This window comes from Stigmatopora argus, chromosome 1, assembly GCF_051989625.1.
Source record: "Stigmatopora argus isolate UIUO_Sarg chromosome 1, RoL_Sarg_1.0, whole genome shotgun sequence".
Lineage (NCBI taxonomy): Eukaryota > Metazoa > Chordata > Actinopteri > Syngnathiformes > Syngnathidae > Stigmatopora > Stigmatopora argus.
Genome location: NC_135387.1, coordinates 15,723,899 through 15,742,354, shown reverse-complemented (window position 1 = coordinate 15,742,354; position 18,456 = coordinate 15,723,899). Strand labels below are relative to the sequence as shown.

Below are 18,456 nucleotides of genomic sequence, written 5' to 3'. Positions count from 1 at the left end.
ACTATTTGCTGCTGCAGTTTACCAAAGGTAACGTTAGTGATGCATGAATACACAGCCTCAAGTCGAAACACATCTCTCACCAGAGTGGTTTTTGGAGGAAGCCAGGAATTCTTTGTCTGGAAATGGGTGTTGCTGGTGTGTCTGTATGTGTCATCCTTAGAAGTGATGTGAGACTATAAATGTTAGCTCGTGTCTACTGAGCCGTCACAAGGAATATACTGGAGTTGGCTCAACAGTCATGAGATTGATGTGGTTGAACCTTGAAATAAAAATTTGACTCACTTTTCCAATGCTGAAGAAGGAATAACCTTAGCACCAGTTTCTAGTGACATTTTTGCTATGTTGTTGAAAGCATAAATAAAATGTATTAGCATGTGCCTGAGCAGCCGGCGGACGAGTGGTTCTTACGCTGGCCTCACAGTTCTGCGGTCTGGGTTCAAATCCAGGTCGGTCCACCTATGTGGAGTTTGCATGTTCTCGCCGGGCCTGCGTGGGTTTTCTCTGGGTACTCCGGTTTCCCCATCAGTGCATCAATGTATGGGATTTGTCGTAATCTGTTGTTTTTTTGTTCATTGAAAAATAATTTGTTTTCGCTATTTATGAATTCAAGAAATGACGAATGTGTGTCTTGAGCACTTTATTTTAATGATATAATGGAGTTATGCTCCATCAAAACCCTTATGAAGTCATTAAACTCAACCAGAATTGGTGCAAAGTAAACTTTAGGGGAAAATGAAGGAGTTTAAGTGCACCTTATAGTACAAAAAATATGTATATGCTTGCAGCTGTAAAATACTCACTAAATGATAGTCCCTAAAAAAATAATTGGGTATATATACACTGGGGGTTGGGTTACTGATGAATTAATCTTCTATTTTGCATATCCTCGCAAGGGTTGCTAGAGCCTATCCCAGCGGACTTTGGGCGAAAGGCTCACTATAACCCGAGACTGGGAGCACTGGGAATAATTATTAACAAAATATTATTCCCAGATGTAAATGAGTAGCAAAAACGGTGGGAAGTTTAGAAAAACATTATCATACCGTAACATTATTCTTTTGGGTCTTCTGCATCCTTGAGCTCCAGCTGCTTGAGGCCTCCCAGGGCCTTGGAACTAAAGGGATAACCCAGCTTTCCTCCTGACAAACACACACAATCATTTGAAGACAACAACAACACTCAACGGACCTCGATCAAGGGCAAACAATCCTAATTTGGACCACCCCCTGCATAGGCTTGATTTTTTCCATTGAGATTCATGCATTATTTCCCTAAAAATGAAAGAAAACATGGGGAAATGCCTCCATGACATCTTATCTATCGGGAACTGCCTTAATCTGAGTTAACTGTCAGGCAACACACTTTAAAAACAATGCAATAGTTTTGTAATCCCACTGATTGACAGAGCAACAAAATGCAAAGACCTCCACATGGAGTTGCTTACATTGTCAAGAGTCCCGTCTGGCTTTCCCTTATTGTGCTGAGCTGTTCAGCAATTGAGATGACAGAGTAAATGAAAACATTTGTTTCTGGACAGGAATGGGATTTACAGTACTAATTTAAAATGCACATATGTAATGTGATGCCTTGTTTAATGACATTTTTTTCAACACAGACCAAGGAGATGCACTTATTTTTGGTACCTATAAATCAGAAAAAAAGGTATGTCAACATAGCAATTCAGGAAATCACATTTTGCCGTGTACTTTTTCAGGTGCTATCTAATATTTAAATGGTATTAAATTAGCAACTGCAACAAATGTACAATAACAAATAGTCTAGTCTGATACAAAAAGTTCAATGAGTCATCTCCTAAAAAAACAGGTGATATAAAGGTCAATGAAAGAGTTAAACCTATGTTTTCTTTTCATTTTGCCAGGTTATAAAACATTGTTGTAGACCACAATATTTTTTTACTTTCTTATACAGCTGGAAACATCAAGATAAATGTAAAAAACAGTTAACAATAGAAAACATTTGAAATGTAAAGAAGTCACTGATGGTATAGTGCTTCATTCCCCTGACTTCAGTGTGGCCAACATGGGATCGATTCCTACTCAGTGGCGGTAAGATTGTCAGTGTCTAGTTGTCTGTCTCTATGTTTGCCCTACAACAGACTGGCGACCAGAATAACCATTCACGCACATACCTAGGAACATATTCAGTCAGCCTGTTTTGGGGATGTGGGAGGAAACTGCAGTACCTGAAAAGAAACAAAAAACATGCAGGCATAGGGGGAACATGCAATCTCCCTACACGAAATGTGTAGATCTCAGAACTGTCAGATCAACGTGCTAACCACTCGACCAACGTGGCACCTAATTTGTGAATTACTGATTTGAAAATGGAGACTATATTTGCTCTACCTGAATATGTTGAGTATGTTTTTCTATGTTTTAAAAGGTAAATGTAAAAACCATCCTAAATAATTGTGACATGTTCTTTTGACAGAATCTGCCATCAGGACAACTATTAACTTCATATATTGCAATGGTTATAATAATTCAAATTTTGGTTAAAACCACGAACACTTTATTGCGGCACATTCAGTCATTGTTAGGTCAGGATTATATTTAAAAAAACAACAACGTGCATCTACAGAAACACAGTCACAACAATTAAGGGCAACTTCAGAGCCGCACGCAAGCTACACGTGACATTAACGCGTATGTACAAGGTGCATAAGGTTTTGCGACATTAGTCAGAACCACAAAATGGAAAATTAAAATTTACATTTTTAAGAATTCCCTCCCATCTTAAAATAAAAGATCTAAATTGAAAATCGCTCCGTTTTGTTAACTTGGAAGAGCATCTCTCAGCAACAAAATCTAAAAATGTTTACCACTGTATGCAATTAAATAAATTAACAATAACTTAAACAAGCAAAAAATATCACAGGAATAAAAGTACCTTCATTAATCTAACATAAAACTGAACAATCCGCCTAATAACGGGTGTTTTCGTTTGTGAAAGCAGGTTTAACACATTTTCCCTAATATTTCAGCTTGTTGGAGAAAAATAATAGATGAATGGGGCAAATAACATCATCTTTAACTGGTAAATCGCCAAAATAATCATTAAGAAAACTAATTGTATTGCTACAGTAACCGCACAACGTCTGAGAGGCTAAATGCTAATGTCAGAATGCCAACTGCTACAACAAAATGTCTTCTGAAATGCCTTTTGACCTAGTCACAAATATATGAACTGCACATTTAAGAACAATCTTCCATTTGTTAGTAAATAGAAATAACACGTCCTTTCTTGATGAAAAAGATGAACAGAAAAATCTCAAAATCTTAAATTCAGTTGTGACATCTCAAGAATGGGTTGCATATCAGAAAAATGGAAGGTCCAAATACGCATGTGGACGGTCATTTTTGAGTGAAAAACAACAGAGTAAGGTTTGAATAAAACATTAAAGACGTTCTTTCCAATGAGAACTAATGAAATGAGTAAGACGTGAAAAAAGCAAATTTGTTTCAACTGAAAGTTGACCAATTTTTAAGACCTTTTTTTAAGAGTTGGGATAGTCGTATTTCACATTTTGATCTCCGTGCTTGCTGAGGATTCATATCTGTACTTTCATGTTTGTAGGAATGTTTTGTGTGCTTCTCCGTCCAAATCCACCAAGGGCGGCAAACAACCTTTCCCAAACGCTCCACAATGTCTTCTTTACATCTGCAACTAAAACAGTTCGGATTTCGAGAGGGTGTAATGTTTACCCATCAAAGTCTTGGTGGTTCAGGGCGAAAACGGGTCATAGATCAGTGACTTTGTTCTCCACGGCAGCAGCAATCTGTTGCAGCCTATATCCGAGTTGCATCTTCTGGGCTGTGCAGTCCTCCTCCAGAGCTGTGATGATCTGATTGGATTGGATAGAAATGGTCAAAATGAGGAGATCAATTGGAATTAGCAGAAAACTTATACTACTGTATTCATGTCATTACAATGTTCATCATTATATGCATTGCACCAAGGTCATCTACCCAGAGTGGGTGGCGGTAACTGATTGACGGATTGTTTTGACCACATCTATGTATGAATTAAAGACTGAATATGGACTCGCGTAACTTGAATATATTTCACAAATTCTTAATATTCTCAATTTAATAAGTAACTCATTCACTGCTATTGAGGCTACTCATATCCAACCCACTTCAAGAGATACAGTCGTAATTGAAGGATTTTACGCCTCTAAATTGTCACGCCAGATGACTGTGACACTCACTTGATCGTAGTACTTGTTGATGTACTTGTACAACTCATGCAAAGCCACCAGGAAGTTGACCTCTCCAGCATAGTTCTACATTAGACGAGTGAAAATGGAGACAAAACATCAACGGGGGTGAAAGAGCAGCATTGGTTTCCATTCATAATTGATTTGAAACTCTACATCCATCTCGAAAGGAAACCGCCATGAATGATTCACAGGTTCTAACCAAGGACAATGTTTTTAACAAGGGAGGACATGGAAGACAACATACACGGGAAAGCTCTGCCAGAGCTGAGTTCATCTCCTGGTCACTGGCTGAGATGGTCTGACGGATGTCAGCGTAGTACCTGGACAAAGAAAAAGGGAGCATTATGAAGAAGTGAGAACTATTTCGCTGAACTGGACTGATGAGTCGGGAGAGCAGCGCAATCGGTCAAGTGCTTCACGACAGTATCGTTAACGATTATGATTTTGGGATGGCCAAAACATATGTATTGACTTATCTAACTCTTTGATGTCTTGACAAGTGTAACAAAGTCGCCAAATGAAAAAAAACATCAACTTCTGTCTAATGAAGCTTCAACCTATCACCAGGGTCATGTGTATCAGACAACAGTGAGTGTGGCATGTCTTGTGCTCTGAGCGCATCCAAGCATGGAAGCCTCGCAGGCCTCTTCTCTCGTCTGCCCACTGTCTGGCCCCGACAGATTGTCCCAGGCCTCCCTCTCCTCCATTGCACAGGGCTCAGGGTCAGTGGGCTGACTGCCTGCAACATTTCCTACCTCTCCACCATCTGTTTGTAGCGCGGGATGTCTCTTGCGTAAAGCAACTTGTTGATGGGGGAGTCCTGTGAAAGAAAGGCAAGTTGAAATGGGGTCAACAATGAGCCTTCCATAGGTAATACAACAACACTTACTGGACTGGGCTGTCGACTTTTCCGTTTATACTCAAGACCAAGAATCAAAAGACTTCACTCTAATACAGTACGAGCAAAATAACAACCTTCCTTTTAGAAAATGTTAAACTGCCAATACAAAGCCGATGATCCCCTGAACCACTGAAAATAAACAAATTCTAAACTTGGCGGCAAGATAGAGAAGTAATCTGAAAAACTGCTATCTATTCACATATTTATTTTGTAATGTGAGACAAAAAAAGGTCAGAAATGGTGGCCATGATGCTAAGAGATATGGATTGAAAGAAACAAAAGACTTTTAACCAGTATACTAAAGGCTGGAAAGGAACAATGACTATAGCATATGTTCCATAGGTTCTCATCCCAAATTGCAGGCGTCCTTAATCATGTGCAGTAATCGGAGCCAAGTACTATACTGATGTGGGGCTTTTAGATTGTTCGCTACAAGAGTTTAATATTTCCTGCCTATGAGTAGCTCACCCGTCCCAGCTTGTGGTCAGCGATGGTACAAGAGTCCATAAAAGTTTGAGCGATGACAAACAGCACAGCCTCCACGTGGTCTGACGTTTGTACGTTGAAAATGAACTGTGGATTCTTCAGGATGTTGATCCAAAATCGTAGCGGTAAGCTGTGTGGTGAGACAAACAGACACAAAAAACAAATGATGAGGCGCACACAAGTAAAATCTACCTCAAAATTCAGAGCTTCAACACCATAATTTGTCAATTCAACACGGTAGTTCGTCAATGTTTTATTACATCATTGCTTTGTCAAACTATGAATTTATTTTTCAAGCTTGCCATCACCTGTTGGTTTTCCAGATATGGATGGTCTCAGAGTCACTTATGTTATGCTGCAAGGCTTGCTCATCCAACAAGTCAAAAAAGTATTTGACAGCCAGAGGGACAGGACGACTAGTGCTCAGGATGGCCGTGAATAAGTCATCCACAAACTTCTGCAGTGTGCCCTGTCAAAAAGTCAAGCAAAAAATATATAGGTAGGTTAAGAAAAATGTATATATCCAAATATTTCCATCTTCCTCCAAAAAAAAAAATACAATACATGGAATTAAGATAGCACTCAACAGATTTTTATTATTTACTGACCTATTACGTATACTCTAATAGACACTCACGTTTCACACAGTGCTTATACATATTGAAAATAAACTGCAGTTGTAAGAGTATATTCTGTTACCTTCATGGAGAGGAGTCGCGTGAGGTAAATTTCCGGGATGGCCTTCGCTCGCTCCCCACCCTTCTCTCTCAGACTGCCCCTTCTGTGTTTGGGCAGTTCAGACTCCTCGCTGGCTTTCACCAAATGCCACAATTTAACGCCTCCTTCCTCACCATCATCCAGCATAGGAGTCTCTGATGGGAAGGGATGAAAATAGGACATATTAGCGCATCACAAAAGAGTAATATTAAAACGCAAAAAAACCTCAGTAAATTTAAAAACTGCAATGGCTAAACACAAGAATGATCAAGTATAAAAGTACATTATTTGCTAGAATGTAGTAGTATTAGGCGGGTTAGGCTACCCATGTGTCAAAAATCACATTGACTGTGATGAGAAACGGCCGGCAATTTCCAGTTAAATCCAGGTTATATGTAGAAGTTCTAAAAGGTGTAAAACCACTCAATCTGGCAACACCGTCTCAAAACCAGAAGCAGAAGAGTTACACGCAGGGATCAAGTTTTGGTGGGGCGTACCACCTACTACAGACAGGGAAGGCATTCTACATAAGAATGTTTTGGATATTGCATGCACTTGTGCATCTCCGTGGCGATGCAGATTTCCCCACATAGAAATTAGCATTCAAATGCCACTTTAGCATATCTGCTTCAGTCTGTTTCCATAATATAGCCTTATTTCTATTGGCTAATGCCTCCTATATATATATATATATATGTCTGTTTTCGTGTGTGTATAAAGAGACTCACTTTCTCCAGGCATGTAATCATGACTGTCATGGAGGTGATTTTTAGTGCTTCTGGGGATTAGTGCGACAGTGGCTCCATCGGGGACCTGCACAAACCCGTGTTTAGAGGGGCAAACATGTCAGCACATAACATACAAAAGAAAAAAAAACCAGCATCATCATGTTAATGCAGTGTTCCTCATTAATTTTCTGTTGCCCCCCACCAGGAAGAATTAAACGTTTTATGCCCACCCAACTCTCTGCCACCACTGTAAATGCTATCGTTTTTGTTTAAAATTACAAGTACACTTCTGCATAAGATTCAATCCTTGTTTAAATTAACAACACTAACAGTGATTGTGCCGCTCTCATCCACACTGTATGTGCAGTTACACTTTATTCTATTAAAAATGTATGTCAGTTGTTCCAATTGTCCTAAGGAGGCGCCTCCCCCTATTTGAGAAGCACTGTGTTAATGCATTACTATTTGCATTAGTTATATGCCTGCTTGTGGTTCAGTGAAAAAGCACATGCTAGGCTCAAACAGATGTACATATTATTATACATTATTAGTATGACTACGACTGACCTTGTAGTGTTGCAATGTATTGAGTCGCTTCCAAGAGCCCTGTACGACTGATGTCAAGTCCTCATCTGACAGGATCAGGTGACCAGCCATACCTGAGCGCCATTCTGGGTGGAAAATAGAAAATGTATTATGAGAACTAGAATACAAACATCCTTTATGCGCCTTAACGGAGAATGAATCTTCGTCCAGCTAATCAAGTTTCATCATAAAAATATTCAGTATTGTTTTGTTTTCGTGACCAACAAGGTGCTTTATTACTGTCAGTTCATTTTGCTGACACTTATTGAATATAAAACACATCATTAACATTTCAGTAATAAGAAGTAAGACACATTCTTGGCCTAGTAGATTAACTGCACTAATTTATATTTTACCACTAAAGAAAAAAATGTCTTGTTTTGCAAAAGCATTCAAATATGAGTCGGACAACCACTTTTGAGGGTTACAACATACACAAGACTCACCAAGATGTAAGGAGTCGGCATGCGGTCTCCGGGAGACAGATGTCCCCTTCCATGTTTGGTCCAAAAGTTTTTCCTTGACTTGCGTGATAGTGTCACAGTCGAGGACCTTGGCAGGCACTGTCTGAGTTGAGGCTCCTCCACTGGCCACAGCAGCTGGCATCACCACATTGAGGGTCTGCCTCAACAAAATGGTGATTTTGAACATTATCAAGGAAAGCCCAAATCCACAATGCACAGCCAGCCACTGATATTCACCCAGTACAAAATGACTAATGCAGCGTTATTATACTTCAAGTGTGTGCTCTGACCAAGGTGCGGTACTCGACATCCTCTCGCAGCAGCCGGTTGTCATTCAGTGTGTATTTGGCTTTTCCTGTCACGGCATCAACAGGTCCCTTGTCCACCTGATGCTTTATTGCCCGGAACAGCATGTAGAACGACTCCCCCGCTGATTCCTACCCCCCAAAAAATTATATTGGGTCAGATTGCAATTTAATCCAAGACTCATGCTGAAACTGAACTGGAATAGTATATTTATCATAGCCCACGACAAACCATCTGATGAACATGAGGCGCAGTAAAAGATATCAAGTAAGATATTCTCAAAATTAGAAGCAAGCATGTTTTAGCTGAAATATCTAACACACAATCAATATGCTCCATACCCGCAAGAAGTTGAACAGGCAAATGGACATCCAGTTTGTCAAGAGCTTCTCAACCACTGATTCAGTCCTGAGGAAAATAATCAAATACTTATTGGGAGGAAAAAAAGCACATTTGTGAATCAGATATTATAAAACCCTTTTCATAAATGTATTGATAACCTCAGTGTTTTTCTAACCTCCTAAGCATCAATTTTGGATTCTTAGCCACATATTGCTCCACCAGGTCATTAAGCAGAGTCTTCAGAATGTCTGTGAAGTACTCCAGTTTGCCATGAAGGGCCACAGTCAGCAGAGAAGCTACATAGGCCCGGTCCCTTGGGGAAAATGTCTGCTGAGCTTCTAGAGTGTGAATAAACTGCACAGAGAGCAAGAAGATGAGGATTAAAAAAATCCTTGAAAAAAAACACAGTGAAACATAACAAATAATGCATTCCACTATGGCAGGACAACACTGAATGAAGACAACAATCTAAAAAAAAAGATAAATGCAGGTCTTTTTATGCTGACCTTGGTGAGAAACAGTTTACTGTTGAGCAAATTAGACAGCTGAACAAGCCCTTGTTCTACAGTTTGCCTCCGGCTTTCTGGGACATCCAAATCTTGTCTCAATGGTGACTCCTGGTGGCCTGGAAAGAAAATGCGCTCTGCGTAGGCTTTGTATTCCAAGAAGGGAATTCCCGAGCCCACCAAATCACTAGACATGTCCATCATCTCGGTCATCAGGTCTGTTAGGAGTAAAAATAAAATATATAGAACAATTGGAAAAAAATACCTCAATGATTGAATTCCACATTGATAATTTTCTGAACCGCTTATAATAATAATAATAATAATAATAATAATAATAATAGGTCACAGGCTTTGTCATCATCATTGATTCGAGAAAAGCCTAATTGTCATCATACCCAGAACTGCGTATGACGAAATTGGTAATCCTAACAATGGTCACTTGTTTGACATGTAGCAATGAAAAGTATACTGAAAACATGCATTAATATGGTTAGGTGAACATTGGATGGCAATTTACTACTGTACTCATGCATACCTGTGAACTCCTTCTTGCAGCGGTCACGCACACTGGTCTCCAGATTCTCCAACTGGATCTGCACTTTTTTATAATCCCTCATAGCTTGCTTGCTCTTTCTCCTGGCAATAGACAAATATGGATTGACGAAATAAAATCCAGACGACATGGAAGAAAAAAAATAAGAGTTCCCCATAGAGAAGCATCTACAGGCGTAATCTGAAAATAATGTTTTCCTTTTTTTCCTTTTTTTTTACCTGTAAATGAGAACTATTATTAGCACAATAAGCACCACTATTGAGGCACCGACTCCCACACCAACTTGGGCCTCCAGAGGGAATATGGACAGGCCATGGCTATCATACTGAACCCTACCCAAGGAGAAGTTCATGTTGCCCATTTTCACCTGAAAAACACAAAAAAGGATGACATGTCTAATGCATACCAACACAAGGCCATTTGTTCAGTGTGTTGAATATTAAATAACAGTACAACACGGTCACCTATATTTTACACAGATCTGAATTAATCTAATTATCAAAGAGAGCCCCTAGAAGACTTGTACTAGATCAGGAAGATTTAAATCTAAGTTGTTATATTTGTTTACTCACTGTGAACTCAGGAAGACTGTCCATAATATCCTTTTTCTGGATGGTGCGTACAGATGGCTGCTTGGCTGGTGGTTCACAGTACAAATGGTTGTGAGTCAGGGTCTTTACTGAACATACCCCATCACCAATCCTGGCCTGAACCTCATGTTTGTAGATAGCCAAGTCCAAATTCTCCCCCTGAGGTGTTAAGATTGTAAAATATAGTAATAAAAAGTCACTCAAAAACTATATATTGTATCTGAATCAAGTATAACATAAGATATGCAAACGACTTGAATCCCCGATGTTACGCACCTCAACAGAGATGATGCTTCCAGGTTTGTGGTGGTATGGTTTGTCCGGGTGATTGCGGTTGAGCATGTAAAGCTTTGGGTTAGGTTCATAGCTGAAGGCTTCATTGCCTACAGTGTTAAAGTCGAAATGAAGACTATCCAGGAGGAAATGAACTTTGACCCGCGCTTTCCGGGCATCCGGTCCCACAGCCGGTGTTGGACACAAGATGAGAGTAGAGCTGTTAATTGAACAGCGTGACTCATACTGGAATAGGGATAAGAAAAAAAAGATGCAATTAAAATTTAGCAGTAAATTCAATAAATACCATATTTTTTGGTCTATACAGGCACTAGTTTGAAAATTACAGCTTATAATTCCGTATGGATTTTTACAGGCAAACGACCTGCATGTCTCTTAGTGAAAATATACCATAATACAATGTGAACGTTTTGGAATTCATCAAATGCAGCTTATATACCCGTATGAACAAATGCCCCCTTCTTGTATAATTTGGTGTCTGTGGCTTATGATGGCGTGAACCTTATAGTCCAAAAATGATATAGTTTTGCCACTTTACAAACCTGCTTGACATGGCAAAGTGCACCCTGGGCGCAGTCCACCTCTGGGATAATCCTCCGGCGCCGCTTCAGGGGTGTCTGCAGATCTTGATCTACACTTAATTGACTGGTGCTCCGCCTCCTCCTTGGAGGAAGCGAATCGGGCGGGCTGAGGGTGACTCGAATTTTGGGGTTTTGAACCACATCCAGGTTTTGACCAGATACTCTGATAATTCTGCCTCCACTGTAAAGAGAAAAAAAAGATTAACAAATCAACTTGTAAATTGGAATCTTTGTACCACTTGGCAGTGATCCAATTTGACCTCAGTTGCACTTAACATAGCAGATTTCAATACTTGTATGTGTTATCTGTGGTGAATGACAGATTATTATTGTTTTATTTTATCATTTATTGTAAGCGCATGGTGTAAAGTGATAGTCCTTGACATAACATAGAAAGAATGTTTCTGGTGTCAGGGAGATGGAAAGAGATCTTTCACAACATAATAAAGATAATAACACTAATATGTTAAATTAATATTTTTTGGGGATAGAATTTAGCGGTCATCTTTAAGTCTACTTTCTGCCAAAAATTCCATGAACCTGCAGCACAGCATTCTGACAAATAAGAAATTATTTGATATTTTGTTAGTGTTCTAATGAAAACATAGACGAGGTAATAGCAATGGAATTCAACAAATAATATTCATCAGTAGATGATAGAAAACTGAACAAATTATCATTTCAAATACAAAATAAAGGTTTTTGGAACATTTCAATAAAAAGAAAACGCAAATTATAGATGAAGTATTATTCCAACCGTTTAGATCTGACTAGACAAAATAATGTGTGCAATGCTAAAAAAGGAGAAAAAAACAGCAACATGCAAACAATTCATCATGTCTTCAAAATGAACAGACACACACCTGAGAAAGCTTTTGGAAGGAGCAGCTTGAGAAATGTTGGGGTTGGATGTGTAGTGATACATAACTCCCTGTAGATGGCGTTCCGCCGCTCCAAAGCGCACCATGATGCCATGTTCGCCAGTTCTGTTGCTCCCTCTGGTCAAACAGGCGATCTGATCGTCCTCTATGCTGAGCCTGAACAAAGAGGGCTCACATTTTCCAAGCACTCTATCAAACAAAGAGCTAAGTACATCAGAAATATAAATGACACTCCGTCAATAATGAAGTTCTAACACTTACACCATACATGGTATTCCTCCGATGAGAACGCTGACGTCACTTGAGTGCCCGGTCTTGAGCCTGCGACCTTTGATGGTGACAGACGAGCCCCCTGCTTTAGGGCCTCTCTGGGGGGAAATCCCATTCAGTATGGGATCCTGGGAATGAGAAATAAAAATGAAGAATGAGAAAGATGAATCGTTAATATCTGTTTCGTTAAACACTTGGCTGCATGAGTGATTTATTATGAAGATAAAAGGGACAATAGAGGATTCTGGTGAACACCCGAGGGTTATTTTACAACCTACACCATTAATTGGATTGTCACTTTGCACTAATTAATTAAACACTGACATCATTTTACTGTTAAAGCAACAAAGGAATGTTGTTTCATTGGATAGCAGGTTGATCATGAGGTGAAATTCTAATTGATGCCTTGGAACAAGTTTTTCAGAAATCCCATGAAACAGGACTAACATAAACACACAAAGATGATTTATGAAATATGAAAATATACTGTTAAACATGTCTCAAATTTTTGTTTCCCTCATGGAACTGCTGCCTAGCATCACAAACCGAGGCATCCTTCATTTTGCCCTAAAAACATATATACACTTTGACAGCATTGATCTGAATGACAATATTTATTATTAGGATTAAAAGGAAAATCTAAAGACATTAAAAAATGACTTAGCCCCTAATGCTGTGTCAGCTGTACTGTACCTATGGAGCCACACGAAGATTTATTTACCTGAAAGCTGAAAATCTGCACGGAGAGTCCGAGGCCTCCCCCGCTTACTGTGACGGATGCATGTCCACTCTTTTCCTCCTGGCTGCTTGTAGTCTCACACACTATCCTACACCACACATGCGTAGTAAGCCGGTCGGCTCGCATATGGAATTTCACATTTGCTTGCACCTTACCTTGAGGAAATTTCATATCTGCTATGAATGACACTGCAGGGAACCCCGGCAACTGTAACAGAGTTGTGAATGTCTTCAGCCCTCTGGCCAAGATTGGAACCTGAAATAGTCACTAAGGTTCCTCCCTCTACAGGGCCAGTCACAGGATCCAACTGAAACAAAAGATGGACTGATTTGAAAGCTTTCTGATTTACAATAGATCGCATGCCACACACACAACAAAATGAGTGACAGACTCGGAGTCCATGATTATTTTGGTCATTCCCGATGGTTTAAGTGTCAGGTTAAATATATAGTGTTATTAAGTCAAAGTGTTTCTTTGAATGAACGAGTGGCCACACTACAAGACCAGACCCTGTCTGATCATCGAGAGCTGCCGTGAAAAATGCGGTTTGTCAGCGGACGTTTTCAGGAGGCGGGACAAGCAGCTGTCAATCTGTCTCGGCGAAATTTGTGTCATAATGGGGCTGACCCTCTAGTCTGCATGTAATGGGTAAAAAAAAAATTAAAAACATGTTCCTGGATGGCAGGGAAAGAGGACAATACATCTTTCAAACATGATTTGAGGTGACCGATTTGTCAACATATTCACTATAAACAAGAATAATGAGATTTGCTGTTGATTTTGTAAGACTGTCCCAGTCCACAGCCAACGTGTGTGTCACACTCTACACTTTCAGTTTGAAAAAGGAGAGGAAGAAATAGAGTGCGTACACGGCAGAGTGTTAGTCAGTAAATATGTCACACTATCCCCATCCCCCCCACACCACCTCACAAGTCAGTGCTACCGTTTTTCCACCAATAGTGCAGTCTGAGCTGGGGGTTATGGTAAGTACATAAAACAATGAATACATTTTTGGGGACATGCTGAATAACAGGGGTCACCAAAAGTTTGAATAAAGGCTTATAACTTCCAAATATAAACTGGTGCTGGTGTAATTAAAATAATAACAGTTTTTTGGGGGAAAAACAAGTCATGGGCTAGTCATGTGGTCTTCGGGGCTAGTTGGGGCTCTAAATTTAGTGAAGAATCGAATAACAGTGATGGAAATGTATCCTTTTTTCAACCAATGCCACTTTGAGGATTTCACATAGCAAATAAACTGGATTTACGCTTAAATGCACGATACCAATACACGTAAATTTGTGACTTCATGGACGTGGGACGCAACTTTGGTTGGAAGGGTATAAGCAGCAACACCTGATTCCAGCTAAATGTGGTTGTTATGCAGTTGCTTATATACAGTCCAAAAATGCATATTAAAAGTTGTCAAAAAAAATCCCTAAGGTGTAGTAGTGTTCAACCGATATGGGTTTTTCAGTTAATCACTAGTAGAGAGAAAAAAACAACCCTTACAAAGTGGATGACAGGGGCAGGACAGGTGTGTTTGACATCATCAGTGCAAGAGCCACGGTAGATGCAGTGAGAGTTATCAGGGCCTCCGCACCAGACACAAGCGTACTTGGGGTCGGCTGTACGACATCGACTACAGTCCGATCTCCCCACAGAACAGTTGTAGAGAGTCACTAAAAAAAGGACAGAAACGGTCAATTTGTCACCTTATAGAAGACGTATTGAGTTAGATAACCTGAATAAAGAATTGGCCTCACCTATAAGGTCATCAGCGCCATCAATGAGGAAGTTATCTTTTCTTCTCACGTTGATCATTGCTGAGTATTCCTCCATCATGGAAGAATAAGAAAACTGAAAAAAGGGCAGAAAAACAACAATGCATGCTATTAGTAGTCACACCATCTTTTATCTTGAGTCGCGTTAAAGGCAGATAATAAGTCGAAACTAGGACAGATTTGAAAGAAAACAAACAAATACTAGTTTTCAAGTCAGCCTAACATATCTGTTAATTGATTTTTTGAGTGATTTCTGTTTTGCTCTTTACAGACTACAGACTCATGTCAGAATCGCAAGAATTCTTAACATTTTTTCAGGAACATATTGGTGTTAAAAACAAACAAAATACACCAACCTGGTGCGGTTTACAGGTAATTAAAAAGACGGAAGGTTGTTTGTCATCCTGTTCCACAGATGCTTCGACCACCACTGACTGATCCTCAATGTCCAGTACACACTCGTAGTCCAGATTTTCATCCTTAATGTCAACAACAAATATATGTTACCTGGAACAATCTAATTTTGCCAAAATATGCTTAGTGAGATTAAACAACCTGAAAGAGGTCCAGGTGTTGTCCCAGAAGTGTAATCTTCCTTTCTACATTGACAGGAACAAGGGAGGAATCCTGAATTTTCTCCACACAAGGACAATCCTGGAAAAAAACATACTACACTGAATTTCTATTATAGAAAATCCCTAACCACGGGGCTAGAAAATGACATTATAAATGTATAATATAGGGGGACTTAAGTTCACCAGATGATGATATTAAATGTATGTATTTGTACATGTGAAGCTAAAATTCAATTGTCTCAAAATGTTTGAGGTACTTAGTATAATGCGTCAAATTTCAGGATGAATCTTAAATGCACCATACCCTAGGTCAACTGAATTTAACATTTTTTGTTATGTCTGACGGACAGTTAAAAAGCTTCTTTATCATTCTAATCACATTAAAGATATTGTTAAACCAAGATGACACAAACAGTTTGAATAGAATGTTTCCAGGAAAAAAGTGGCAATGCCCAAAATGTGTGTTTGCGTGTGGATGATAGGCCAAATCTTAGAAAAAGTTGCAAAACACCTGCTACGTGTGGATATGGCTGGAGTGATTTTGATAATTTAGTTTCTGAACTCACCATGAAGTAAGACACAGAGGAATCGGCTTGGAAATTTTTGTCCAACTCAAAGTTGGGCTCAATAACCATGTCAGGAGATTGCGTGTTGGTGAGGGTTTCATTAGCATCCGTCTGAAAAAAGGGAAGTCTGTCCCCATCTAACACATCCTCAGACCTCTCCCACTCCCATGAAGTAGTGTCACTCATATCAGAGCTTACGACTGTCATGTCCTCTGTCAAGCCACCGCCAGCCAAGTCAGACAGAGTAACAACTTCACCGGATGTTGTTGAACTTGTACCCGAGGTAGAGCCAGCTGCCTCGCCGGAAGGTTCTACAAGGCCTGCTTCATAATCTACAGGCCCAATTGTACTGCTAAGTAAAGTCGGTTGAATTGTCCTGCTCTCTCTAGCAACATTTTCTATCAGCCAATCGACCGTCTCATCTTCCGAAAAATGTGCTGTCGTGGCCACGTTTGAGTCTGGGGTTGTCAGTATGTCATAAATAAAGCTGCTGTCTGTACGGCTTCCATCTGCATCTGGGTCCGGGCTGGTCCTGATGAAGTGTGGTGTTGTGTCCATGGCATGATGTAATGTGGACCCGCTGTTAAGCGTAGTAGGACTTGTCACAGTGCTGACAACTGCAGTGGACACAGCAGGAGCCATGGTGGATGGCAGCTCTGTTATTGTTGTTGGTGTAGCAGTTGTCACAGTTAAAGTGGTCTGTGTTCTGGTGGGTTGTGGGATGGTGGGTGTCGGTGGTTTGAACTTGATGAGGAAGCGCAAATGCACAAGCAGGAAGGGGACAGAAAAAAAGGCAGGGGGGGGACAAAATTAGAATAACCAAGAAGACTCGAAGAATCAAAAATAAGAACAAAACAAAATTGGAAATGGAAAATGTACACTGGCGGAGCAAATAAGACAAGGCGCACAAACATACATGTATGGTGGGTTGCAAGTCAGTGTTACGAAACAGACGCCATGAATATGGACTCACATTTTGATTGTGGATGGTAACTCCTTGACTGCAGGTGTGTCTGTGTGTGCATACATGCTCGTGAATACACCAGTTGCAACCCCAGCGGCTACTAACACACCCTTGGCATCTAGGAAGAAAGAACACACGGCTCAGCATTCCATAGAGCACAACAAAACAATCACTACAAGGTCTGGTATAAATTATGGAGTTGCCGCTCCAGGCAGGATGATCATTTAAATGTTTAATTTGGCAGGAAAACGCAAAACTGAGTTGGTAAGTGCAAACGGTGAAAGTTGAAGCCAGATTGATGAAAACACACGATGCATCGGATGTAATAAGTGTTGGCCCTGATAAAAATGCAACACCTGTGTACATCTGCATACTTACGGCCTTCGTTCAGAGAGCTTCTGCACAAGGCTACAGTCGTACAAGGTAAATTCTGTCTCTGCTACTGTTACGTTGAGGAAACGGAGGGACAGGATCACCATCACAAACTCTGGAGGAAAAACAAACCAGTTGATTAGAGAGATTCGATTTCTATACTAACTCAACAATTTAAGTTAATTTTATCAATAACTACTTTATCTGGATGTGAAGCAAATGACAATGAGATAAGGATGAAAAGGAAAAAAAGAATCACTTTAATAAATTACAGCCGTATGCATCTGGTCAAGACCTGAGGCTCACCATCTCCATGAACAATAGAGGGCAGATGTGTACCATCGGGGGTTTGGCAAATAACACCAGTATTTGTAAACAAGGCAGGAGTTTCGGCATCGTGGAAGAAGCATGAATAGGCCTCTCCTTCTCCCAAATTTGGGAGTCCTTCGACTGACACTGAAATCTGTTGGAGAGAAAACCAATAGTCATCTTTTTTTCTTCTGATAAAAACATTTTTATTTTTCTATGGAAATGCTTATGAAACAAGGGGAGATTTCATATATACTCATGATTCAAATTATTATTGAGGTCATCAGATATAAGAAAACAAACATGGGACTGCATACAACTCACATAATGTTCTTAAAATGTCTACAATGGAGGTAATCGAAAACTTTGAGTTTCCTGCATTCTCCTAATAGGGAGCATTTACTTTGGATTTATTTTCCATCTGTACTCTGTCTACTCTGACTCTGCATGTGGAAAAACAGCAGATTCTGTGCTGCCTTCTCCTCTGTCTTATTTACCCAGTCTAACTATGAGTTTTCTTCTACTCTATACTACTCTTACTACTGTTCTAATCAGGGATACACTGAAAACTTGGTCACAAAATATTTTGAGCTGAAAAGGACTATGCAAAAGAGAAGGGCTATTTTATGCAGATTTTGTCTGCTCCAAATTGGGCATCCATGCTGATGAATGGAAAGTCGAGCGTGCACTGAACTGG

At 39.9% G+C, this 18,456-nt stretch overlaps 1 protein-coding gene across 3 annotated transcripts in view; it reads right to left on the bottom strand.

Annotated features, from left to right (window-relative positions):
* Positions 1–1,368: 1,368 nt before the first annotated feature.
* LOC144075327 (plexin-B1-like) overlaps positions 1,369–18,456 on the bottom strand; it is a 42,734-nt gene continuing 25,646 nt past the window's right edge. The window contains exons 9-39 of one of the 3 annotated variants that reach the window (XM_077602226.1): positions 17,757–17,913; positions 17,457–17,565; positions 17,088–17,196; positions 16,115–16,858; positions 15,529–15,627; positions 15,330–15,452; positions 14,956–15,049; positions 14,702–14,871; positions 13,345–13,496; positions 13,172–13,277; positions 12,442–12,578; positions 12,163–12,369; positions 11,261–11,480; positions 10,701–10,943; positions 10,407–10,583; positions 10,053–10,201; positions 9,817–9,917; positions 9,279–9,496; positions 8,948–9,126; positions 8,772–8,838; positions 8,415–8,561; positions 8,107–8,281; positions 7,643–7,746; positions 7,076–7,160; positions 6,330–6,502; positions 5,939–6,099; positions 5,613–5,760; positions 4,999–5,063; positions 4,488–4,563; positions 4,232–4,306; positions 1,369–3,865 (exon numbers count right to left, since the gene is read on the bottom strand). In XM_077602226.1, coding sequence (XP_077458352.1) covers positions 3,761–3,865; positions 4,232–4,306; positions 4,488–4,563; positions 4,999–5,063; positions 5,613–5,760; positions 5,939–6,099; positions 6,330–6,502; positions 7,076–7,160; positions 7,643–7,746; positions 8,107–8,281; positions 8,415–8,561; positions 8,772–8,838; positions 8,948–9,126; positions 9,279–9,496; positions 9,817–9,917; positions 10,053–10,201; positions 10,407–10,583; positions 10,701–10,943; positions 11,261–11,480; positions 12,163–12,369; positions 12,442–12,578; positions 13,172–13,277; positions 13,345–13,496; positions 14,702–14,871; positions 14,956–15,049; positions 15,330–15,452; positions 15,529–15,627; positions 16,115–16,858; positions 17,088–17,196; positions 17,457–17,565; positions 17,757–17,913 — 4,875 coding nt within the window. In that variant the 3' untranslated portion in view covers positions 1,369–3,760. The remainder of the gene's footprint in view (positions 3,866–4,231; positions 4,307–4,487; positions 4,564–4,998; positions 5,064–5,612; positions 5,761–5,938; positions 6,100–6,329; positions 6,503–7,075; positions 7,161–7,642; positions 7,747–8,106; positions 8,282–8,414; positions 8,562–8,771; positions 8,839–8,947; positions 9,127–9,278; positions 9,497–9,816; positions 9,918–10,052; positions 10,202–10,406; positions 10,584–10,700; positions 10,944–11,260; positions 11,481–12,162; positions 12,370–12,441; positions 12,579–13,171; positions 13,278–13,344; positions 13,497–14,701; positions 14,872–14,955; positions 15,050–15,329; positions 15,453–15,528; positions 15,628–16,114; positions 16,859–17,087; positions 17,197–17,456; positions 17,566–17,756; positions 17,914–18,456) is intronic. The other 2 variants (XM_077602236.1, XM_077602246.1) reach the window with 2 other exon arrangements.